Below are 27,480 nucleotides of genomic sequence, written 5' to 3' on the forward strand. Positions count from 1 at the left end.
GGGGCCACCAATACATATTGGTCATCCTAGATTACGCAACTAGGTATCCCGAAGCTGTCCCTTTGAGGAAAATCTCCTCTAAGGCCATCGCCACGAACTGGGTTCCCCAAAGAGATCCTGACAGACCAGGGTACCCCTTTAATGTCAAAGGTGATGGCGGACTTGTGCAAATTGTTTCAAATTAAGCAGTTGCGGACGTCTGTCTACCACCCACAGACCGATGGCCTAGTCGAAAGATTTAATAAAACCCTAAAATCCATGTTGAAAAGAGTAGTCCAGAAAGATGGGAAGGATTGGGATATGTTACTCCCTGCCCTGTTATTTGCTATCCGGGAGGTCCCGCAAGCATCCACAGGTTTTTCGCCATTTGAGTTAGTGTATGGTCGAAGGCCCCGGATGCCCAAAGGAGAGTATATAACAGGTCGGCTAAAATTAGACAGTTCCAAGTAGGAGACCGGGTGGCTGTTCTAATACCCACGGTAGAGAGCAAATTCTTGGCCAAATGGCAGGGCCCATTTGAGGTAGTAGAGAAAGTCAGTGACGTAGATTACAAGGTACACCAGCCGGGGAAAAGAAAACCCTACCAGATCTACCACATCAATTTGTTGAAACCCTGGAGAGACAGAGAACAAGTGTGCGCGGTAGTAGGGGTACAGTCAGGGGACCATGCAGGGATCGACTTGGTGCAGGTTGCTGCTACCCTGACTAGACCTCAAACCCAGCAAACAAAAGAGTTTCTACAAAAAAATAGAGATATGTTTTCAGAGTTGCCCGGTCGCACCAACGTCATCGAGCATGACATTGTGACCGAGCCCAATGTAAAAGTCAGGTTAAAGCCTTACCGTATCCCAGAAGCTCATAGGGTGGCAGTGTCCGAAGAGGTTAAAAGAATGTTCAAGCTTGGAGTCATTGAAGAGTCGCAGAGCGAATGGTCAAGTCCAATTGTGTTGGTACCCAAGCCCAACGGCACCCTCCGCTTCTGCAACGACTTCAGAAAGCTTAATGAAGTCTCCAAATTCGACGCATATCCCATGCCACGAGTAGATGAGCTAATTGAAAGGTTGGGGCCTGCCAGGTACATTACCACGCTAGACCTCACAAAAGGGTACTGGCAGATTCCCCTGACTAAGGAAGCCAGGGAGAAGACAGCCTTCTCTACCCCAGAAGGCCACTTCCAATATAAGAGGATGCCATTTGGTCTACACTCAGCTCCGGCCACGTTCCAAAGGGCCATGGACAAAACTCTGCATCCACACCAACGGTACGCTTCTGTCTACCTAGATGACATAGTCATCTTCAGCACTGATTGGGAGTCCCACCTTCCCCGGGTTCAGGCAGTCGTAGACTCCTTAAGAAGAGCAGGGTTCACCATCAACCCCGAGAAGTGTGCCATTGGGATGGAGGAAGTAAAATACCTAGGGTATATTGTGGGTAGAGGGCTGGTGAAGCCCCAAATGAGTAAGGTGGAGGCCATACAGGACTGGCCCCGTCCCCTAACCAAGAAGCAGGTCAGAGCGTTTTTGGGCATAGTTGGCTATTATAGGAGGTTTGTCCCCAACTTTGCCACTGTTGCTGCACCACTGACCGACCTGACCAGAGGCAGAAAGTCAGTGATGATAAAGTGGAACGCCGAGGCCGAGACGGCTTTTCAAAAGCTTAAGACAGCTTTGTGCCAAGATCCGGTGCTTGTAGCTCCAGATTTTACAAACGATTTTGTAGTACAGACAGATGCTTCAAGCGAAGGGTTGGGAGCGGTCCTGTCTCAGGAAATCAATGGGGAGGAGCACCCTGTGGTCTTTCTTAGTAGGAAGCTGACGGCAGCTGAAAGAAACTATGCGGTGGTGGAGCGGGAGTGTCTGGCCATCAAGTGGGCTCTAGACTCCCTGCGATATTTCCTCCTGGGCAGAAAGTTCCGCTTGGTGTCAGACCATGCTCCGCTTACCTGGATGAGACAGAATAAACACACCAATGCCAGGGTAACAAGGTGGTTCCTTTCTCTCCAGGAGTTCAATTTCATGGTAGAGCACAGACCCGGGAGACAGCATCAGAATGCCGATGCCCTCTCCCGAGTCCATTGTATGGTGTCTACTGTTGCCTCCAAAACCTCCGCGTTGAGGCAGAGGGGGGGGATATGTACAGGACACCGGGGGTGGGTCCTGGACGGGTGCTATACGGCACCACTGTTTGGACTATGGTCCATTTAAATAGAGGTAGAAGGTTCAGGGGGTCACCCAAAAGTGGGTGAAAAGTTCCAGGCAGGCGCTAATTCAGAGAGGACTGGCTCGCAGTCTTCTCTATCTTAATAAAGTAGTTTGGGGCCTGGAATTTTGGAGGCTCCAAAGTGTTATTTGGGTGGGATGGAGCCTCCACTCCTAAACCCTGGAAGCCAGCGCACAAGGGGTTAAAATCTCACAGACAACCACCCATTAAAGCAGGAAGTGATGCTGGAGGGAGTGAGTGAGTTGGGAGAGTGCACCTGTGAGGACAAGATGGAAGTCTGCTAGCTGCTCAGAAAGGACCTTTGAGTAGTTTGGAAGTGAAGCTGCGTCTGCAGGGAAGGTCTGGAGGACTTCTTACTAAAAACGTATGTGCCTTTCCTTTGGTTGTTTTTCTGAAGAAAGACTTTTTCCTAATTTATGCTGGAAACAAGCAGGACTTTTGTTGTGACGTTTTGGATGCTGAAGAAAAGCTTTATTTTGTTTTGTTTGGTCACCAATAAAGACCCTTTGCTTTACTGACACGGTTTTACGCACTTGTCTCGCGGAGCTTAAAGCCCCCCAAAGTTTACACAGGGTACAGTAACCAACATCGCCAACTGGAAAAAATCATGAAAAAATACTAGCCCATTCTAAAGGAGGACAGAACATTGGCGAAAATTTTGCCAAACAAACCTCATTTCATTTATCGCAAGGCACCAACATTGAGGAACCAACTGGTACATAACGTGGTGAATCCACCAAAAAACATGGAACTGTGTCCTGAATTAAAGGATTTTACAGATACCAGAGGTGCCTCCCTTGTAAGAAGAGCAAAAAACAAATCTGAAGACGCCTTACTTTTTCATCAAACACCTACCACAAAGAATTCCAAATTAAGAAACTGATCACTTGTAACAGCAAGCACGTCACATATGTTGTAGAGTGCCCCTGTCAATTGCAGTATGTGGGACGGACTACTAGACCTCTAAAAATCCGGATTAGGGAACATATAAGAAATATTCGTAAAGGGTTCCCATACCACAGCTTATCCAAGCACTTTAGTGATCCATCTCAAATGATATTTTACGGTATAGATACAATACAAGACCACTGGAGAGGGGGAAACAGAAAAATAAAAATCTCTCAGAATGAAACTGAATGGATATACAGATTGGGATCGCTGGCACCGAGGGGAATGAACCTTGACATCGATCTCAATTGTTATATATCCAACTATTAAAGCCCCACCTCAATTAAAAATAGACTACAATGCAATCAGTAGTTTCTATTGACATATGTTACTGTTTCTCCGTGGAGTCCCAGCTTAGGCTGCAAACCACAGAGGGTGGACAAAAATGTCACAGGACGTCAACCACAGTAAGGATCCTGGCAGTTACTGTAAAACTCCTGATAAGAACTCACAAATTGGAGATATGTACATAACAATCCACCAAACTAGATACAGCGCCTAAGTAGTAAGCTTCTACCTAATTTCCCCCTACCTTACAACTTAAGGAGTTCCTTCAACAATTTTTGAGCACCAACATTTATGCATCTGGGATACAATGATAGCATAAATGTGTCCTTTAAGATACTTGGACACTGAATTTAATTACAGTATGCAAGGGAAACTCTTGTTTCACACATATATTAGGATTGTCCTCTTACTTTTCCGCACACCAGGTGATCCCCAGTGGTAAACTGCCTATACATAGAATACATTGGGTAGCTTGAAAACTGGGCATAAACTGGTTGTGATATAAGTAAAACAGAAAATAATAGTTCATAGACAAAGTATAAAGATTCACCCATTTTTTTGCATATCAAACATTGGAGATCTACAGATCAAATTAATTAATCTTCTATTCCTTCTTCTTTCTGAGGCACAACATGCACTAACAAATACATTTCAATTGAGACCCAGAATACTAACATCGAGCATGTATTATGCTTGATTGCCTTTCTAAATATCCAGTTTTTGTTTTTATTTTGTCACTGGGCACACACCCATTCATATATTGACATTTGACCTTAAGTAGTACTGCTCATCTAAAAATAAATTATTTAGGGTCCATTTAAGCAGTACACAAAGGGGGACCAGGGTGGATACACTGCCCCCATGGGGACATATGAACACATAATTTTCTGTGTGGTATAGTGTTACAGCAAGGTTATCACAAAGGCACTCCTTTATAGTGCAAATACATTGTCTACAATGAACATATAGTTTTTATATATTATTATTATGTGTTAAGCAATCGGCATCCAAGCACCTGTCCTGATAGACATAAATATATATTATATCAAAAGTGTGTTCTAAAGCCATTTTGCTTCCTTATGAAATCGGCTCCCGAAGAAAACATTCCCAATGGGTTAAACATATTGATGCTGGGCGTCCTCATAGTGAACAGAGTGCGCCCACCACATATCTTGTTAAATCCCTTAAACAAATTTGGCATTCATGCCTGCAATCTGATTCGTCCTAAGGAGCATAGTCACTCCCTAAAGGGAGGGACTTGGCTGCCGTTTACCATATAAATGCTAGTGTGAGGTGAAGGGCGGGTATCGCCTTTGAAAACGTCCTATTCGACGAAACGCGTCAGGTGACCCAGCCGCAATCACGTCACACGCACGTCACGCCGCAGGCACTTCCGGGAAGGGATCTACAAGTCGTGGAGCGCAAACAAGCCACACGTGCTGCGCTCTATTTTTGGGACTATTTTACTAATACATGCCCGGGAAGTGTACACTGAGGCGGATGACTGGACAATACTTGGTGCTTACTTTTAGCAGCATAACGGTTTTTATTTTTTATTATTTTTTATTATTTTCTCCTGGTTTTTTATTAACCATTGTGGAGAATATTTTACATTGTACATGGTACGAATTTTGCAAATAAATATTTTAACAAGTACCTACAATACTACCCTATGTGGATCCCTCTTTTTGTTTTTCTACACGTCCATCACCCACTGAGATAAGGATACGGTGTATTGGAAGGATACCATCTACTACCAGATTGTACAGACGTGGAGAGGACACCATTCACCACCAGGTAGCACACTGAAGCTTATTCAGTAAGGCTCTACACCCCCCAGAGGGGACATCTATCCGGTGAGTGGGGACGCAGCAGGGGGGAACGTGAACCACGCTTGATTGATCAGATGGCAGAAACGGCTGCAAGGGATTAATGAAAATATATTTACCTTCTGGAGGGCATTGAATATACTGCCATATATTGATTGAGGACTGTACTGCTCTTAACATTATTTTTATTTACGCTATAGCAACATTCTGGATTTCTATTAGCATTTAGTTTGGTTTGTGGGGCCACTTTAGAGCACGACTCACTAATGTCTAATTTTTGATACTAGCCCATGTAATTAATAATTTCTTTTATGGTTTTCTGATACACATTTTTGATTTCAATACCAGGGATCTGGTAATATATATATAAAAGAAAATCTTTCTCCTTAGAAACACTTCACACCAATAGGAAACCAATAGGAAACTAACTTGATACACCTGTCGGATAATTATTCATTAACTAGGCACAGGAGTGACACCTAGTGGACAAATTGAATGTGACACACTTTTTGTTGCTTTATATATAGGAATATAGGAAGCAAAGCACTTCCATTCTTCTTTTTTTTTTTCCTTTTTCTTGTTTATTTTTTGCTTAACCAATACATTGATATTTAGAGGACACACGTGGTGATTGCAATTGGGACACATGTGGTCAGATACTGCAAACTAATAAAAGGGGTACCCAAACACCAGTGGAAGCTCCCTTCATGAGCCTGTCACAGGAAGGGACCCGACACCATATATAGTTCTTACATTTACCTAATCAGAGTACATTGAATACCTACTACAGTACCAACTTAGCAGCGCCAATTTCCCCTGAATATACATCTAATTTAAATATGTAAATACGCCGATTCACGAACGTACTTACGCTCGTCGCAGTAATCTATGCCGTTTACGTAAGGCGTACGTCTGGCGTAAAGTTATTCCACACAATAGCAGGTGTAAGTCATGTTAGGGTATGGACGTCGGAACAGCTGTCGTATTTTACGCCGTTTACGTAAGTCGTACGTGAATGGGGCTGGGCGTAGGTTACGTTCACGTCGTAGGCAATGAGCCGTCTTATCTTAGGGAGTATATGCAACGTGATTCTGAGAATGCGCACGCATGCGCCGTTCGTTTGGCCCTTCATTTACATGGGGTCACGCTTCTTTTTCATACATCACGCCCACTTCCTTGCTACTTTGAATTAGGCGGGCTTACGCCGGCCAATTTACACTACGCCGCCGCAACTTACGGAGCAAGTGCTTTGTGAATACTGGTCTTGCCTCTCTATGTTACGTCGGCGTAGCGCATATGAGATGTGCCACGCCGGCAAAAAGATGTGCCGCACTACGAGAATCCGGCTATAAGTATTTAAATGGTTTATTTAGCTCGGATAGATGCAAATAAAGTGTGTTGCTCCAATATTTCAAATCCTGATATACAGTATGTCTGTGATACCATGTATTATATTTAAAAGTATCCAGCTCTCTTTGCATCGCTTCATTTGTATGAAATACATGGTGATCCTGCCAGTCCCTTGCTTTCTAATTTCAAACTGATCACACTAGGCATGGAAGCACATTCACTGCAACGTGGTTCGTTTTCTTTTTGCATTGTACCCAGGAGCACAGTCTGCCTGTACTCCAATGGGCAGACTTGTGCTGAACTGCCCGCAATGCACAGCTGACATCTCACACAGAACATCAGTGTACTGCTCTTTCTCAGTGTCCTGTTGACACATCCCCCTGCAGTCTCCACCCCACCTCTCAAAGCATCTTATGCAGCTGAGAAAAGAGGTCATGTGATCGCTTAAAGAAAAAAAAGGTATTTATAAATAAAAACATGATTCTGCCATATGATTCAGGCATATTGATAATTAACAAGCATAGCTGAAAACAACATGTATTGTATCTTGATAGAATGAATAATATCAGTAATAGTGGACTGCAAAGAAAAAGTTGGGTGCTTGGTAAATGAGTGTCAGTTGTCAGTCTTAACATGAGAGACTCAGTAATATATGGAGTGTCTGTACACAAAAATAAAGTGTTTGTAAATCTAAAACTTTTTCTAGTTTTGGATAGATTGGGGAAGGGTTGGAATTTGTGTCAGGTTTTTTTTTTTATCTCTGTGTCCCTGTTAGGATCAATCACCCCTCTATTTGTCAGGGTGACCATAGTCAACATTGTCACCAAATTAATTTTACAGTTGTTACCAGAGCAAAAGGGGAGGGTCTGTAATGAGAATTCCCCTTTTAAGATTGCCTTCTTATCCAGGGCAGGAGATCAGAGGAGTCTTCCTAATGAGAAACAGGCATCAAAAAATAAACTGCCAGGGGTCTTAACCCTTGTCTATTCTATCAAAAACAATTAAATAAATTAGATTAAATGTAATTAAAATAAATTAATACAAATGTCTATACATGCACTTTAAATTGGAATGGTAAGAATAGTGTTATTGTTATCTAAATAATGTTACTGTGATGTTGCTAACAGGAATTGTTTGTGACAAATAAATATGTTTCAATATGAATAATATTGTAGATCATCAAAAGTATAGTATTTCTGTGATTTATTCCGTCAGTTCACATTAGCTACACATACAAAAGTGTCTACCAGTGACCATTCTATGTATTCAAATTATAGTTATTAGTTAATGACAATAACAATAATTAACTAATGACAATTATTTTTCTAAAAAAAATTGACAACATGCAGGAGAGAAAATCATACATTATTATAAATATGGACATTATGAATGCTTTTTTGAACTCATGCAGAAACAAAATTAAAATAAACCTGACATAACAGTAAAGTCACTAGGGCGGACTTCTTAGGTCCCTGCCTTTAGAAAGGTTATGTGTACCTTATTTATTAGGCGCTATACATTATATTCAAGTAAAGCCCAACATTTTATAAAACTATTCCTGAATTAAATGCCAGGCAACCGTATAAACATGTCTCATACAGAATATGTTTACAATATTTTTCATTTTTTTTTCTTTTTATATTGTTATATTGTTATTACTATTATTATAGATAACAAAATATTTTCAAATTCTAATCATGTTATGTAGCGCCCCTTTTATTTTTAGTAAGGGCACTACGCTAAATTAGTGGGGGAATGAGAGACATAATTTGCTCTCATTCTGAATTATGTCAAATTTGGCTGTCGCCAAATCTGGATTGTTCTGTGTGCTAGACTACGTTCTAGGGATGCCGTACCATCCCTGGGCGGCAGGTGGCGCCAGAGAGGTCCAGGTGGAGCTGTTTTTCCTCAGCAGCCAATTAGAGGAGTTTTCCCTCACGGGGCATGCTGGGGGAGAGTATTTCTGTGGCGGAGACCGTTGTTCTTGGTTCTTCGCGGGTTCCTGGTTCCAGGTGCGGCACGCACCTTTAGGGTGTGCGCACATCGCGGGCCCCACCACTATGGCCTATCTGGCCTGGGGTCACGCGCAACGCGGAGTTCCTGACTCTGGGCCCTCATGGCCTGGAGCAACTGATGCTACCAGGGGCCCCAGTGACTTACTGGGTCCCCAACTCCACTGAAGAGATCCCAAGCTACGTGCTGTGCGGTGGGGGATCGGCTCTAGGAGAACCGGGAGGCAGGTTATCCGAGAGGCTTGAACGAACCATCGGGGATCTGGGTAACCGAAGACTGACAGATAACCTTGGCACTGTCAGTCGGTGGCCCCAAAGAGAAAGACTGGGGGGATTTGCTCTGCTGTTCACCATTGTCAGTATTGAGCCTGTGGCAGAGACCTCGTCTGGCATCTTATCTAAAATCAGAGCCAAGTCAGTGGCTGTGACTTGTTCTCCCCAGCAACCTTAAGTGACACTTCGGCTGCCAGGCTTGTGGCAGGAGTCTGTCTGGGGGCACTTCACCCGCTTCGGCTGGAGTGGCGACGAACTGTGTGTGTACTACTACTGAGAGCAGGATTGCTCTTCTTCTATCCAGGCCTGATACTGCAAGGTTCTTTTACTTCATCAACCTTTCTTATCCTACCTCATGTTGATGTTGGTCGGGTTGGGCCGAGAAATAAAGCATTCAGAAAACCTATTTTGCTGATTGGACATTCGTTTACTGCTCTACTCACTACCATCACCCCTAGACAACAATAAGAGGTAACTTAATACGCTGATCTCAAATCAACCAGCGGCTCCTGAGGGGGTAGCGCTACAGTTGTATAGAGAAAAGTAAAATCTAGTAAAATTATAAGAAAAGTTATGCACATTTACAACCTGTGTGCACTTACTGTATATGTGTATGTTAATGTTCAATGCATTTAATAAATGTATTTACAGTATGATAGCTGGGTGGACTTACACTCACTGTATCACCTATACATTTTAGTATATGAAAATGTGCACACTGCACAGCAGTCATACAAATAACTAGTACTATTGTAAATCTAAAACTGTTCTGTGTAAGGGCTGCAATCTATAATTAAAATTATACTTTTTAAGTGTAAGTCAGATTTGCATGACTTTTATTATGTCAAACTGTCATGTAAGTATGCATGACTTTCAATTTATTATCAAGGTCGTACAATGTATAATAATAAAATAAATAGATTTATTATAAATAATACCCAACTTTTTAAAATGAGCAATATATTTACCTGGTGATAATGTGGTTTTAGTTGATGACACAGTAGAACCTACAGATACAAAGACAAATTGTCTAATAACTATTTATAACTACAAATTTAACAAACCGCATATTTTATGATCACAGAGCACACCTTATCCAAATACAAAAGTAAAACTGACTGCACAGATTTGTCCACAGGAAAGAGCTATGTGGCCCAGATATATTGATGACAGGTTCACTAGCAAGAACATTTCACAGAGCAGATTAAGCAGCCAGCTTATGTATTAGCACATGGGCTTACCCAGTTTAGACTGCTCTCTAACTCTCTTGTTTGTTCCTCCAATGCTCACTTTCAGGACCTCTCCAGAGCCTCTCCAATCCTCTGAAGCTCTCTACCTCAATCTGTCTGGCTATGTCCTTCTATATGCACCGTTAAGCGATTTCTGAATACTCAAAGCAGGTAAAGCAGTTGTAAAGGCTTTTTTTTCTAAAATAGCAAACATGCTCTACTTACCTGCTCTGTGCAATGGTCATGCACAGAGCAACCCTGAACCCCCTTTTCTGGGGTACCCCACCAGTACTCTTGGCTCCTCCTATTATTTGGGAGCATCCATATAAACTCTATAGCAAGCTGCTTGCTATGGGGGATACCCAGCTGTGCTGTGTGTGTCTATTTACATACACAGCCCAGCCCCAACCCCTGTTCTCTGCTCACAGAAGCCAATGGCTTTCACTGCTGCTCTGTGAGCAGAGAGAAATAAGAGAGCTGCTGCAAATGGGCACAGCACTGGATCAAGATAGCACTCAGGTAAGTATACAGGGGGGTGTATATCTAACACATCTAAGACACCATATCCAAAAACGGGTCAGAAAAACCCTTCAGGTCTCAGTAGCATAAGATGTGTCATCTCGAGTTACTCATCTACCGTCTGTAATCACCAGGGTGTACAGTCCTAACGAAATGCAGAAGGCATAGATTCTCTGCTCACAAATCTCCATGGAAATGAGCAGAATTTCCTAGATGTTTTGACCCACATCCAAATACCATAGTAATGCCCAGGAGGTGGGTTACAAGTACAACAGCTAACACTTTAGCAGACATAGATATTTAGCTAGATAGTTTATTAGCACATCGCTTATTGGCCAAGCTAGGCCACAGAAAGTGGAAAATGTCCCTAATAGGCCAGCTGTATAAGGAAAATGTAAAGCAATCTGAATGTTTGCAGAATTAAACGTTTAAATATTTCACAAACTTTACTTTTCTGTCAATTTTAGCTTCATACAGAGTCATTCATATGCTACATAAGCCTACATCTAAAGTCATTGCACGTAGAAAGGTCTGTTCTAAACTGGTTCAGACAAATTCAGACCCAGTCTGGCTCATACAAATTTAGATTCATCATTTACATTGCTTAACCATTGAGGGTGGAACAGCTTGTTGAAAATAAGCTTGTTGAAAAATATTTATGTTATTCCATATTCTCATTGTAAACAAATAGCTGTGCAGTGATGATTGTATTTGGTGTGTAAAGCTGGCCATACATTAGTCGATTTTCAAATCATTCGTATGAATATTTGCATGAAAATCATTCGTATGAAAATTTGCATGAAAATTCTCATCAGTACGTTTGATGATATGCTGGACCACAGTCACTCTTACAAATTAATTTATTCAAGAAAGAAATTCCATCCTGCTCCTTCGAATTTTCTTTCCACTGTGGATGTCAATTTGCCCCAATAACAATTACTAATTCAAATGAACATTCCCAAAATGAAGATCTTCTAACACAATTCTACTAGTGTATTGCCAGATATGGACTAATAAAACTACTCAAACTATTTACCTGTCAGTTTTGTAGTTACAGTGGTGGTGGTGGTAGTTGTTGCTGCTAAAAAGACAAAAGTTAATTTTTTATCAATGCAGTCTTAGAATACACAAGCCAGGAATCCTAAAGAAATGTTTAACGCCTAGCTCCAACCATGTTACACCCATATTTAGGTTGTATCATGTCACATGGTTGCAAGCTGACCCCCCCCAAACCATCCCACTCCTGACAGTGTGCAGATGTTTTTTTATCCTCGCAGCCACTGTCACTTTTGAAATCGATGCAGCTGTATGGCGCTCCACTCGCACAGCCACATTATTCATTCACAGAGATCTGTGAATGAATAAATAAACTACAAGCCCCATCTTCCTTTGTGGCAGTCATTTAATCATATTAAACTGAAATTCTCAGACTTTATTAGATATTATTTTAAGACTAGGAAATAACCAAGCAAATAGTCTGTCATGAATGGATCACAGCTTACCAGTACAATATCCTGGGTAAAAAGAAATATCATCTATAGCAACATCACTGCGGAAATCTTCACCTCTGACACCATCAATGAAAATCTGTTGACAAAATTCATGAGGTTATAGCTAATAGCCAGAACTGGGTTTATAATATGCCAGTGCAAAGAGCACAATGACTAAAAAGCACAATAACATACAAAAAGAGATCAAACTATTTGTAATAGATTTAATAACAATTCATTTGGCAAAAGAAATACATTGCATACCTGGATAATATCACTTTCAGGCAGGAAAATCTTCTCTAAATACCACATGTCCCCATGATCTCCTTCTATAGTGAAGACATCTTCCAAACCATAATCTCTTAGTACTGACACCCTCAGCATCATGTATTTTGCTGCTCCATACATGTGATACCAAAACTGTAAGCAATGAGTTCCAGTGAAACAATTTGCAGGACTCTCCAATCTTGCAAAGTCTCCCTCTTCTGAATCCTGTCCATTAATGTATAGATAGTAGCCATCTGTTTAAATTAAAATATTAATGCTGAAGTACTTTTTCTGTTATGAACCATTATTTTGGGAGTTATATAAACTATTACAAACAGAGAAAGTAAGTAAATAAATGACTTACATCCTGTTGTGTGGTCAAATGATGGTCCAGTAAAATCGGAAGGGGTTGAGCCATTCCAGTGTATCCAGTCCATGTTATCACTCGTTGATTGTTTCCAGTTACACAAGTTCACATCAAAAGAACAATCTATATGGCATACATCTGTTTTAGGAAACACAGATAACATTTATGAGTTATATTGTGCATAATGTATAATGCATGTGCAAGCGTTAAAGCTGAACTTGAACATGTTTACTGTAGGAATATTTATAGAGGTGACCGAGTCGGCTGCTGACCCATTATTGTCAGTAGGCTGGGATACGGAGGTCACACTTCTATATTTCATAGCTGTAACTGAGAACGTTTTTTTTCCCTCTTCCGCCCCGTACAGACGACCAAACATGTCTGCTGAAACTGGTCTGCGGGCCAGTTTCAGCAGACATGTTCGGTCGTGTGTAGGCCCGAGCGTGCAGGATTCCAGCAAACATTTGCCCGCCGGGCCTTTTCCCAGCGGACAAATATTCCTGGACTTGTTTTAAAACAGTCCGCTGGAATCCTGCCCGCTCGGACATGTTCGGTCGTCTGTACAGACCTACCGTACATGTCCGAGCGCCCGCTATCCCTCGCATGCGTCGAATGACTTTGAGGCATGCGTGGAAGCAATTAACTGGCAGGCCCGCCCACGTCGCCGCGTCATTGTTGCGGCGACACCGCGTCATCGACGCGGCGACACCGTGGACACGCCCCGCGTATTGTTTACGCGCGGCTTTCTATACGATGGTTAGTACAGCCATCGTACAGAAAGCCCCGGGCAGACATGTACGGTGAAAACAGTCCGGCGGAGCGGTTTCATCGTACATGTTTGCTGGTGTGTACACGGCCTTAGCAGTACATTGTGCAGAGGTATGCGAATAACAAAACAAACTGAACAGGATTATAAATATTTACATACAGTATAAGCATTTAAATGGTTTATTTAGCTCTGATAGATGTAAATAAAGTGTGTTACTCCAATATTTCAAATCCCGATATACAGTATGTCTGTGATACCATGTATTATATTTAAAAGTATCCAGCTCTCTTTGCATCTCTTCATTTGTAAGAAATACATGGTGATCCTCAAAGTCCCTTGCTTTCCAATTTCAAACTGATCACACTGGGCATGGAAGCACATTCCCTGCAACGTGGTTAGTTTTCTTTTTGCATTGTACTCAGGAGCACAGTCTGCCTGTACTCCAATGGGCAGACTTGTGCTGAACTGCCCCCAATGCACAGCTAACATCTCACTCAGAACATCAGTGTACTGCTCTTTCTCAGTGTCCTGTTGACACATCCCTCTGCAGTCTCCACCCCACCTCTCAAAGCATCTTATGCAGCTGAGAAAAGAGGTCATGTGATCGCTTAAAGAAAAAAAAAGGTATTTATAAATAAAAACATGATTATGCCATATGATTCAGGCATATTGATAATTAACAAGCATAGCTGAAAACAACATGTATTGTACCTTGATAGAATGAATAAATATCAGTAATAGTGGACTGCAAAGAAAAAGTTGGGTGCTTGGTAAATGAGTGTCTGTTGCCAGTCTTAACATGAGAGAATCAGTAATATATGGAGTGTCTGTACACAAAAAAAAAAAGTGTTTGTAAATCTAAAACTTTTTCTAGTTTTGGATAGATTGGGGAAGGGTTGGAATTTGTGTCCGTTTTTTTTTCTTTATCTCTGTGTCCCTGTTAGGATGAATCACCCCTCTATTTGTCATTGTGACCATAGTCAACATTGTCACCAAATTAATTTTACAGTTGTCACCAGAGCAAAAGGTGAGGGTCTGTAATGAGAATTCCCCTTTTAAGATTGCCTTCTTATCCAGGACAGGAGATCAGAGGAGTCTTCCCAATGAGACACAGGCATCAAAAAATAACCTGCCAGCAGTCTTAACCATTGTCTATTCTATCCAAAACAATTAAATAAATTAGATTAAATGCAATTAAAATAAATTAATACAATTGTCTATACATGCACTTTAAATTGGAATGGTAAGAATAGTGTTATTGTTATGTAAATAATGTTACTGTGATGTTGCTAACAGGAATTGTTTGTGAAAAATAAATATGTTTCAATATGAATAATATTGTAGATCATCAAAAGTATAGTGTTGTAATATTAATATAGATGTGTAGGCATTTAAAATAGTGTGTTATGTGTATGGCATGGTATATCTGTGTTACATACAGGCATTCAAGGTTACACATCAAAAGGTGTTTGCTGACCAAAAGGGTTAGTGGTCAAACACAGATCAAAGGAACAGCTGAAGACCCTTAGGCCTTGTACAGACGAGCGAACATGTCCGATGAAAACGGTCCGCGGACCGTTTTCATCGGACATATCCGCTCGGAGACAGCGCGGTGACGTGGCGGTGACGTTAACGCCGCCACGTCCGCAAACCAGGAAGGAAAATGCTTTCATGCATGCGTCAAATCCATTCGGCGCATGGGGGAGATTTTGGTCTGCTGGTCTAACCGGACTACTGGACACTATACATCTGTATCACTACATTTAATGGACACGTTTATGAGATCACTACATATAGTATTTATGTGATTTATTCCATCAGTTCACATTAGCTACACATACAAAAGTGTCTACCAGTGACCATTCTATGTATTCAAATTATAGTTATTAGTTAATGACAATAACAATAATTAATTAATGACAATTATTTTTCTAAACAAAATTGACTACATGCAGGAGAGAAAATCATACATTATTTTAATTATGGACATTATGAATGCTTTTTTGAACTCATGCAGAAACAACATTTAAATAATATTATATTCAAGTAAAGCCCAACATTTTATAAAACAATTCCTGAATTAAATGCCAGGCAACCGTATAAACATGTCTCATACAGAATATGTTTACATTATTTTTCATTTTTTTTTCTTTTTAATATCTTATATTGTTATTACTATTATTATAGATAACAAAATATTTTCAAATTCAAATGTTGTATAGAGAAAAATAAAATCTAGTAAAATTATATGAAAAGTTATGCACATTTACAACCTGTGTGCACTTACTGTATATGTGTATGTTAATGTTCAATGCATTTAATAAATGTATTTACAGTATGATAGCTGGGTGGACTTACACTCACTGTATCACCTATACATTTTAGTATATGAAAATGTGCACCCTGCACAGCAGTCATACAAATAACTAGTACTATTGTAAATCTAAAACTGTTCTGTGTAAGGGCTGCAATCTATAATTAAAATTATAAATTTTAAGTGTAAGTCAGATTTGCATGACTTTTATTTATGTCAAACTGTCATGTAAGTATGCATGACTTCCAATTTATTATCAAGGTCTTACAATGTATAATAACAACATAAATAGATTTATTATAAATAATACTCAACTCTTTAAAATGAGCAATATATTTACCTGGTGATGATGTGGTTTTAGTTGATGACACAGTAGAACCTACAGATACAAAGACAAATTGTCTAATAACTATTTATAACTACAAATTTAACAAACCGCATATTTTATGATCACAGAGCACACCTTATCCAAATGCAAAAGTAAAACTGTCTGCACAGATTTGTCCACAGGAAAGAGCTATGTGGCCCAGATATATTGATGACATGTTCACTAGCAAGAACATTTCACAGAGCAGATTAAGCAGCCAGCTTATGTATTAGCACATGGGCTTACCCAGTTTAGACTGCTCTCTAACTCTCTTGTTTTTGTTCCTCCAATGCTCACCTTCAGGACCTCTCCAGAGCCTCTCCAATCTTCTGGAGCTCTCTACCTCTATTTGTCTGGCTATGTCCTACTATATGCACCTTTAAGTGATTCCTGAATACTCAAAGCAGCTAAAGCAGTTGTAAAGGCTTTTTTTTCTAAAATAGCAAACATGCTCTACTTACCTGTCTTGCACAGAGCAACCCTGAACCCCCTTTTCTGGGGTACCCCACCAGTACTCTTGGCTCCTCCTATTATTGGTGTGCATCCATATAAACTCTATAGCAAGCTGCTTGCTATGGGGGGGGGGGACCCAGCTGTGCTGTGTGTGTCTATTGACATACACAGCCCAACCCCAACCCCTGTTCTCTGCTCACAGAAGCCAATGGCTTTTACTGCTGCTCTGTGAGCAGAGAGAAATAAGAGAGCTGCTGCAAATGGGCACAGCACTGGATCAAGATAGCACTCAGGTAAGTATACAGGGGAGTGTATATCTAACACATCTAAGACACCATATCCAAAAAAGGGTCAGAAAAACCTTTCAGGTCTCAGTAGCATAAGGCCCCATACACACCATAGAATCCATCCGCAGATAAATCCCAGCAAATGGGTTTCAGCGGATAGATCCTATGGTGTGTACACGCCAGCGGATCTTTATCCGCGGATATATCTCCCCTGGGATGGATTCCAGCAGATCGGATATTCGCTGACATGCAGAACAAATCCATCTGCTGGAATCCATCCCAACGGATGGATCCGCTGGTCTGTACAGACTCACCGAATCCATCCGTCCGAAGGGATCCCCCGCATGCGTCGTAATGATTTGACGCATGCGTGGAATTCCTTATATGACAGCGTCGCCGCGTCATAATCGCGGCGACGGCGCGACACGTCATCGCAAGAGGATTTCGGCGTGGATTTCAATGCGATGGTGAGTACACACCATCGCATGAAAATCCGCCGAAATCCACGAGAGGATTTATCCGCGGAAACGGTCCGCTGGACCGTATTCGCGGATAAATTCTATCGTGTGTATGGGGCCTAAGATGTGCCATCTCGAGTTACTCAGCTACCATCTGTAATCACCAGAGTGTACAGCCCTAACCAAATGCAGAAGGCATAGATTCCCTGCTCAGAATTCTCCATGGGAATGAGCAGAATTTCCTAGATGTTTTGACCCACATCCAAATACCATAGTAATGCCCAGAAGGTGGGTTACAAGTACACCAGCTAACACATTTTAGCAGACATAGATATTTAGCCAGATAGATTATTAGCACATCGCTTATTGGCCAAGCTAGGCTGGGTAGATTTCACAGAAAGTGGAAAATGTCCCTAATAGGCCAGCTATATAAGGAAAATGTAAAGCAATCTGAATGTTTGTCAGAATTAAACGTTTAAATATTTCACAAACTTTACTTTTCTGTCAATTTTAGCTTTATACAGAGTCATTCATATGCTACATATGCCTACATCTAAAGTCATTGCACGTAGAAAGGTCTGTTCTGAACTGGTTCATACAAATCCAGACCCAGTCTGGCTCATACAAATTTAGATTCATCATTTACATTTCTTAACCATTAAGGGTGGAACAGCTTGTTGAAAATAAGCTTGTTGAAAAATATTTATGTTATTCCATGTTCTCATTGTAAACAAAAAGCTGTGCAGTGATGATTTTATTTGGTGTGTAAAGCTGGCCATACATTAGTCGATTTTCAAATCATTCGTATGAATATTTGCATGAAAATCATTCGTATGAAAATTTGCATGAAAATTCTCATCAGTACGTTTGATGATATGCTGGACCACAGTCACTCTTACAAATTAATTTATTCAAGAAAGAAATTCCATCCTGCTCCTTCGAATGTTCTTTCCACTGTGGATGTCAATTTGCCCCAATAACAATTACTAATTCAAATGAACATTCCCAAAATGAAATTCTTCTAACAATTATACTAGTGTATTGCCAGATATGGACTAATAAAACTACTCAAACTATTTACCTGTCGGTTTTGTAGTTACAGTGGTGGTGGTGGTGGTAGTTGTTGCTGCTAAAAAGACAAAAGTTAATTTTTTATCAATGCAGTCTTAGAATACACAAGCCAGACATCCTAAAGAAATGTTTAAAGCCTAGCTCCAACCATGTTACACCCATATTTAGGTTGTATCATGTCACATGGTTGCAAGCTGACCCCCCCCCCCCCAAACCATCCCACTCCTGACAGTGTGCAGATGTTTTTTTTTATCCTCTCAGCCACTGTCACTTTTGAAATCGATGCAGCTGTATGGTGCTCCACTCGCACAGCCACATTATTCATTCACAGAGATCTGTGAATGAATAAATAAACTACAAGCCCCATCTTCCTTTGTGGCAGTCATTTAATCATATTAAACTGAAATTCTCAGACTTTATTAGATATTATTTTAAGACTAGGAAATAACCAAGCAAATAGTCTGTCATGAATGGATCACAGCTTACCAGTACAATATCCTGGGTAAAAAGAAATATAATCTATAGCAACATCACTGCGGAAATCTTCACCTCTGACACCATCAATGAAAATCTGTTGACAAAATTCATGAGGTTATAGTTAATAGCCAGAACTGGGTTTATAATATGCCAGTGCAAAGAGCACAATGACTAAAAAGCACAATAACATACAAAAAGAGATCAAACTATTTGTAATAGATTTAATAACAATTCATTTGGCAAAAGAAATACATTGCATACCTGGATAATATCACTTTCAGGCAGGAAAATCTTCTCTAAATACCACATGTCCCCATGATCTCCTTCTATAGTGAAGACATCTTCCAAACCATAATCTCTTAGTACTGACACCCTCAGCATCATGTATTTTGCTGCTCCATACATGTGATACCAAAACTGTAAGCAATGAGTTCCAGTGAAACAATTTGCAGGACTCTCCAATCTTGCAAAGTCTCCCTCTTCTGAATCCTGTCCATTAATGTATAAATAGTAGCCATCTGTTTAAATTAAAATATTAATGCTGAAGTACCTTTTCTGTTATGAACCATTATTTTGGGAGTTATAAAAAACTATTACAAACAGAGAAAGTAAGTAAATAAATGACTTACATCCTGTTGTGTGGTCAAATGATGGTCCAGTAAAATCGGAAGGGGTTGAGCCATTCCAGTGTATCCAGTCCATGTTATCACTCGTTGATTGTTTCCAGTTACACAAGTTCACATCAAAAGAACAATCTATATGGCATACATCTGTTTTAGGAAACACAGATAACATTTATGAGTTATATTGTGCATATTGTATAATGCATGTGCAAGCGTTAAAGCTGAACTTGAACATGTTTACTGTAGGAATATTTATAGAGGTGACTGAGTCGGCTGCTGACCCATTATTGTCAGTAGGCTGGGATACGGAGGTCACACTTCTATATTTCATAGCTGTAACTGAGAACGTTTTGTTTCCCTCTTAGGCCCCGTACAGACGACCAAACATGTCTGCTGAAACTGGTCTGCGGGCCAGTTTCAGCAGACATGTTCGGTCGTGTGTAGGCCCGAGCGTGCAGGATTCCAGCAAACATTTGCCCGCCGGGCCTTTTCCCAGCGGACAAATATTCCTGGACTTGTTTTAAAACAGTCCGCTGGAATCCTGCCCGCTCGGACATGTTCGGTCGTCTGTACAGACCTACCGTACATGTCCGAGCACCCGCCATCCCTCGCATGCGTCGAATGACTTTGAGGCATGCGTGGAAGCAATTAACTGGCAGGCCCGCCCACGTCGCCGCGTCATTGTCGCGGCGACACCGCGTCATCGACGCGGCGACACCGCGAACACGCCCCGTGTATTGTTTACGCGCGGCTTTCTATACGATGGTTAGTACAGCCATCGTACAGAAAGCCCCGGGCAGACATGTACGGTGAAAACGGTCCGGCGGAGCGGTTTCATCGTACATGTTTGCTGGTGTGTACACGGCCTTAGCAGTACATTGTGCAGAGGTATGTGAATAACAAAACAAACTGAACAGGATTATAAATATTTACATACAGTATAAGCATTTAAATGGTTTATTTAGCTCTGATAGATGTAAATAAAGTGTGTTACTCCAATATTTCAAATCCCGATATACAGTATGTCTGTGATACCATGTATTATATTTAAAAGTATCCAGCTCTCTTTGCATCGCTTCATTTGTAAGAAATACATGGTGATCCTCAAAGTCCCTTGCTTTCCAATTTCAAACTGATCACACTGGGCATGGAAGCACATTCCCTGCAACGTGGTTAGTTTTCTTTTTGCATTGTACTCAGGAGCACAGTCTGCCTGTACTCCAATGGGCAGACTTGTGCTGAACTGCCCCCAATGCACAGCTAACATCTCACTCAGAACATCAGTGTACTGCTCTTTCTCAGTGTCCTGTTGACACATCCCTCTGCAGTCTCCACCTCACCTCTCAAAGCATCTTATGCAGCTGAGAAAAGAGGTCATGTGATCGCTTAAAGAAAAAAAAAGGTATTTATAAATAAAAACATGATTATGCCATATGATTCAGGCATATTGATAATTAACAAGCATAGCTGAAAACAACATGTATTGTATCTTGATAGAATGAATGAATATCAGTAATAGTGGACTGCAAGAAAAAGTTGGGTGCTTGGTAAATGAGTGTCTGTTGCCAGTCTTAACATGAGAGAATCAGTAATATATGGAGTGTCTGTACACAAAAAAAAAAAGTGTTTGTAAATCTAAAACTTTTTCTAGTTTTGGATAGATTGGGGAAGGGTTGGAATTTGTGTCCGTTTTTTTTTCTTTATCTCTGTGTCCCTGTTAGGATGAATCACCCCTCTATTTGTCATTGTGACCATAGTCAACATTGTCACCAAATTAATTTTACAGTTGTCACCAGAGCAAAAGGTGAGGGTCTGTAATGAGAATTCCCCTTTTAAGATTGCCTTCTAATCCAGGACAGGAGATCAGAGGAGTCTTCCCAATGAGACACAGGCATCAAAAAATAACCTGCCAGCGGTCTTAACCATTGTCTATTCTATCCAAAACAATTAAATAAATTAGATTAAATGCAATTAAAATAAATTAATACAATTGTCTATACATGCACTTAAAATTGGAATGGTAAGAATAGTGTTATTGTTATGTAAATAATGTTACTGTGATGTTGCTAACAGGAATTGTTTGTGAAAAATAAATATGTTTCAATATGAATAATATTGTAGATCATCAAAAGTATAGTGTTGTAATATTAATATAGATGTGTAGGCATTTAAAATAGTGTGTTATGTGTATGGCATGGTATATCTGTGTTACATACAGGCATTCAAGGTTACACATCAAAAGGTGTTTGCTGACCAAAAGGGTTAGTGGTCAAACACAGATCAAAGGAACAGCTGAAGACCCTTAGGCCTTGTACAGATGAGCGAACATGTCCGATGAAAACGGTCCGCGGACCGTTTTCATCGGACATGTCCGCTCGGAGATTTTGGTCTGATGGTTGTACACACCATCAAACCAAAATCCCCGCGGACAGACAGCGCGGTGACGTGGCGGTGACGTTGACGCCGCCACGTCCGCAAACCAGGAAGGAAAATGCTTTCATGCATGCGTCAAATCCATTTGGCGCATGGGGGAGATTTTGGTCTGCTGGTCTAACCGGACTACTGGACACTATACATCTGTATCACTACATTTATTGGACACGTTTATGAGATCACTACATATAGTATTTATGTGATTTATTCCATCAGTTCACATTAGCTACACATACAAAAGTGTCTACCAGTGACAATTCTATGTATTCAAATTATAGTTATTAGTTAATGACAATAACAATCATTAATTAATGACAATTATTTTTCTAAACAAAATTGACAACATGCAGGAGAGAAAATCATACATTATTTTAATTATGGACATTATGAATGCTTTTTTGAACTCATGCAGAAACAAAATTTAAATAATATTATATTCAAGTAAAGCCCAACATTTTATAAAACAATTCCTGAATTAAATGCCAGGCAACCGTATAAACATGTCTCATACAGAATATGTTTACATTATTTTTCATTTTTTTTTCTTTTTATATTGTTATATTGTTATTACTATTATTATAGATAACAAAATATTTTCAAATTCAAATGTTGTATAGAGAAAAATAAAATCTAGTAAAATTATAAGAAAAGTTATGCACATTTACAACCTGTGTGCACTTACTGTATATGTGTATGTTAATGTTCAATGCATTTAATAAATGTATTTACAGTATGATAGCTGGGTGGACTTACACTCACTGTATCACCGATACATTTTAGTATATGAAAATGTGCACCCTGCACAGCAGTCATACAAATAACTAGTACTATTGTAAATCTAAAACTGTTCTGTGTAAGGGCTGCAATCTATAATTAAAATTATACATTTTAAGTGTAAGTCAGATTTGCATGACTTTTATTTATGTCAAACTGTCATGTAAGTATCCATGACTTCCAATTTATTATCAAGGTCTTACAATGTATAATAACAAAATAAATAGATTTATTATAAATAATACTCAACTCTTTAAAATGAGCAATATATTTACCTGGTGATGATGTGGTTTTAGTTGATGACACAGTAGAACCTACAGATACAAAGACAAATTGTCTAATAACTATTTATAACTACAAATTTAACAAACCGCATATTTTATGATCACAGAGCACACCTTATCCAAATGCAAAAGTAAAACTGTCTGCACAGATTTGTCCACAGGAAAGAGCTATGTGGCCCAGATATATTGATGACATGTTCACTAGCAAGAACATTTCACAGAGCAGATTAAGCAGCCAGCTTATGTATTAGCACATGGGCTTACCCAGTTTAGACTGCTCTCTAACTCTCTTGTTTTTGTTCCTCCAATGCTCACCTTCAGGACCTCTCCAGAGCCTCTCCAATCTTCTGGAGCTCTCTACCTCTATTTGTCTGGCTATGTCCTACTATATGCACCTTTAAGTGATTCCTGAATACTCAAAGCAGCTAAAGCAGTTGTAAAGGCTTTTTTTTCTAAAATAGCAAACATGCTCTACTTACCTGCTCTGTGCAATGGTCTTGCACAGAGCAACCCTGAACCCTCTTTTCTGGGGTACCCCACCAGTACTCTTGGCTCCTCCTATTATTGGTGTGCATCCATATAAACTCTATAGCAAGCTGCTTGCTATGGGGGGGGGGACCCAGCTGTGCTGTGTGTGTCTATTGACATACACAGCCCAACCCCAACCCCTGTTCTCTGCTCACAGAAGCCAATGGCTTTTACTGCTGCTCTGTGAGCAGAGAGAAATAAGAGAGCTGCTGCAAATGGGCACAGCACTGGATCAAGATAGCACTCAGGTAAGTATACAGAGGAGTGTATATCTAACACATCTAAGACACCATATCCAAAAAAAGGTCAGAAAAACCCTTCAGGTCTCAGTAGCATAAGATGTGTCATCTCGAGATACTCAGCTACCATCTGTAATCACCAGAGTGTACAGCCCTAACCAAATGCAGAAGGCATAGATTCCCTGCTCAGAATTCTCCATGGGAATGAGCAGAATTTCCTAGATGTTTTGACCCACATCCAAATACCATAGTAATGCCCAGAAGGTGGGTTACAAGTACACCAGCTAACACATTTTAGCAGACATAGATATTTAGCCAGATAGTTTATTAGCACATCGCTTATTGGCCAAGCTAGGCTGGGTAGATTTCACAGAACGTGGAAAATGTCCCTAATAGGCCAGCTGTATAAGGAAAATGTAAAGCAATCTGAATGTTTGTCAGAATTAAACGTTTAAATATTTCACAAACTTTACTTTTCTGTAAATTTTAGCTTTATACAGAGTCATTCATATGCTACATATGCCTACATCTAAAGTCATTGCACGTAGAAAGGTCTGTTCTGAACTGGTTCATACAAACCCAGACCCACTCTGGCTCATACAAATTTAGATTCATCATTTACATTTCTTAACCATTGAGGGTGGAACAGCTTGTTGAAAATAAGCTTGTTGAAAAATATTTATGTTATTCCATGTTCTCATTGTAAACAAAAAGCTGTGCAGTGATGATTTTATTTGGTGTGTAAAGCTGGCCATACATTAGTCGATTTTCAAATCATTCGTATGAATATTTGCATGAAAATCATTCGTATGAAAATTTGCATGAAAATTCTCATCAGTACGTTTGATGATATGCTGGACCACAGTCACTCTTAGAAATTAATTTATTCAAGAAAGAAATTCCATCCTGCTCCTTCGAATTTTCTTTCCACTGTGGATGTCAATTTGCCCCAATAACAATTACTAATTCAAATGAACATTCCCAAAATGAAATTCTTCTAACACAATTCTACTAGTGTATTGCCAGATATGGACTAATAAAACTACTCAAACTATTTACCTGTCGGTTTTGTAGTTACAGTGGTGGTGGTGGTAGTTGTTGCTGCTAAAAAGACAAAAGTTCATTTTTTATCAATGCAGTCTTAGAATACACAAGCCAGACATCCTAAAGAAATGTTTAAAGCCTAGCTCCAACCATGTTACACCCATATTTAGGTTGTATCGTGTCGCATGGTTGCAAGCTGACCCCCCCCCCCCCCCCCCTCCAAACCACCCCACTCCTGACAGTGTGCAGATGTTTTTTTTTTTATCCTCGCAGCCACTGTCACTTTTGAAATCGATGCAGCTGTATGGTGCTCCACTCGCACAGTCACATTATTCATTCACAGAGATCTGTGAATTAATAAATAAACTACAAGCCCCATCTTCCTTTGTGGCAGTCATTTAATCATATTAAACTGAAATTCTCAGACTTTATTAGATATTATTTTAAGACTAGGAAATAACCAAGCAAATAGTCTGTCATGAATGGATCACAGCTTACCAGTACAATATCCTGGGTAAAAAGAAATATCATCTATAGCAACATCACTGCGGAAATCTTCACCTCTGACACCATCAATGAAAATCTGTTGACAAAATTCATGAGGTTATAGCTAATAGCCAGAACTGGGTTTATAATATGCCAGTGCAAAGAGCACAATGACTAAAAAGCACAATAACATACAAAAAGAGATCAAACTATTTGTAATAGATTTAATAACAATTCATTTGGCAAAAGAAATACATTGCATACCTGGATAATATCACTTTCAGGCAGGAAAATCTTCTCTAAATACCACATGTCCCCATGATCTCCTTCTATAGTGAAGACATCTTCCAAACCATAATCTCTTAGTACTGACACCCTCAGCATCATGTATTTTGCTGCTCCATACATGTGATACCAAAACTGTAAGCAATGAGTTCCAGTGAAACAATTTGCAGGACTCTCCAATCTTGCAAAGTCTCCCTCTTCTGAATCCTGTCCATTAATGTATAGATAGTAGCCATCTGTTTAAATTAAAATATTAATGCTGAAGTACCTTTTCTGTTATGAATCATTATTTTGGGAGTTATATAAACTATTACAAACAGAGAAAGTAAGTAAATAAATGACTTACATCCTGTTGTGTGGTCAAATGATGGTCCAGTAAAATCGGAAGGGGTTGAGCCATTCCAGTGTATCCAGTCCATGTTATCACTCGTTGATTGTTTCCAGTTACACAAGTTCACATCAAAAGAACAATCTATATGGCATACATCTGTTTTAGGAAACACAGATAACATTTATGAGTTATATTGTGCATATTGTATAATGCATGTGCAAGCGTTAAAGCTGAACTTGAACATGTTTACTGTAGGAATATTTATAGAGGTGACCGAGTCGGCTGCTGACCCATTATTGTCAGTAGGCTGGGATACGGAGGTCACACTTCTATATTTCATAGCTGTAACTGAGAACGTTTTGTTTCCCTCTTAGGCCCCGTACAGACGACCAAACATGTCTGCTGAAACTGGTCTGCGGGCCAGTTTCATCAGACATGTTTGGTCGTGTGTAGGCCCGAGCGTGCAGGATTCCAGCAAACATTTGCCCGCCGGGCCTTTTCCCAGCGGACAAATATTCCTGGACTTGTTTTAAAACAGTCCACTGGAATCCTGCCCGCTCGGACATGTTCGGTCGTCTGTACAGACCTACCGTACATGTCCGAGCACCCGCCATCCCTCGCATGCGTCGAATGACTTTGAGGCATGCGTGGAAGCAATTAACTGGCAGGCCCGCCCACGTCGCCGCGTCATTGTCGCGGCGACACCGCGTCATCGCCGCGGCGACACCGCGGACACGCCCCGCGTATTGTTTACGCGCGGCTTTCTATACGATGGTTAGTACAGCCATCGTACAGAAAGCCCCGGGCAGACATGTACGGTGAAAACGGTCCGTCGGAGCAGTTTCATCGTACATGTTTGCTGGTGTGTACACGGCCTTAGCAGTACATTGTGCAGAGGTATGCGAATAACAAAACAAACTGAACAGGATTATAAATATTTACATACAGTATAAGCATTTAAATGGTTTATTTAGCTCTGATAGATGTAAATAAAGTGTGTTACTCCAATATTTCAAATCCCGATATACAGTATGTCTGTGATACCATGTATTATATTTAAAAGTATCCAGCTCTCTTTGCATCGCTTCATTTGTAAGAAATACATGGTGATCCTCAAAGTCCCTTGCTTTCCAATTTCAAACTGATCACACTGGGCATGGAAGCACATTCCCTGCAACGTGGTTAGTTTTCTTTTTGCATTGTACTCAGGAGCACAGTCTGCCTGTACTCCAATGGGCAGACTTGTGCTGAACTGCCCCCAATGCACAGCTAACATCTCACTCAGAACATCAGTGTACTGCTCTTTCTCAGTGTCCTGTTGACACATCCCTCTGCAGTCTCCACCCCACCTCTCAAAGCATCTTATGCAGCTGAGAAAAGAGGTCATGTGATCGCTTAAAGAAAAAAAAAGGTATTTATAAATAAAAACATGATTATGCCATATGATTCAGGCATATTGATAATT

General features: G+C 40.3%; 2 protein-coding genes across 2 annotated transcripts; both read right to left on the reverse strand.

The window, feature by feature from the left end:
* Window positions 1-7,618: 7,618 nt before the first annotated feature.
* LOC120935670 (MAM and LDL-receptor class A domain-containing protein 1-like) lies at window positions 7,619-12,947 on the reverse strand. Its single transcript, XM_040347723.1, has 6 exons — window positions 12,790-12,947; window positions 12,423-12,679; window positions 12,171-12,255; window positions 11,705-11,749; window positions 9,889-9,927; window positions 7,619-7,623 (listed from the first exon to the last, which is right to left on the reverse strand). The coding sequence occupies exons 1-6, from the start codon at window positions 12,860-12,862 to the stop codon at window positions 7,619-7,621; spliced, it is 504 nt and encodes a 167-aa protein (XP_040203657.1). The 5' UTR covers window positions 12,863-12,947.
* An 8,173-nt stretch (window positions 12,948-21,120) lies between these two features.
* LOC120935671 (MAM and LDL-receptor class A domain-containing protein 1-like) lies at window positions 21,121-26,217 on the reverse strand. The gene is made up of 6 exons (XM_040347724.1): window positions 26,031-26,217; window positions 25,664-25,920; window positions 25,412-25,496; window positions 24,929-24,973; window positions 23,094-23,132; window positions 21,121-21,215 (listed from the first exon to the last, which is right to left on the reverse strand). Exons 1-6 carry the CDS (start codon window positions 26,194-26,196, stop codon window positions 21,121-21,123), a joined length of 687 nt encoding a protein of 228 aa, XP_040203658.1. The 5' UTR covers window positions 26,197-26,217.
* Window positions 26,218-27,480: the final 1,263 nt, after the last annotated feature.

The sequence above is a fragment of the Rana temporaria genome, chromosome 4, assembly GCF_905171775.1.
Source record: "Rana temporaria chromosome 4, aRanTem1.1, whole genome shotgun sequence".
Lineage (NCBI taxonomy): Eukaryota > Metazoa > Chordata > Amphibia > Anura > Ranidae > Rana > Rana temporaria.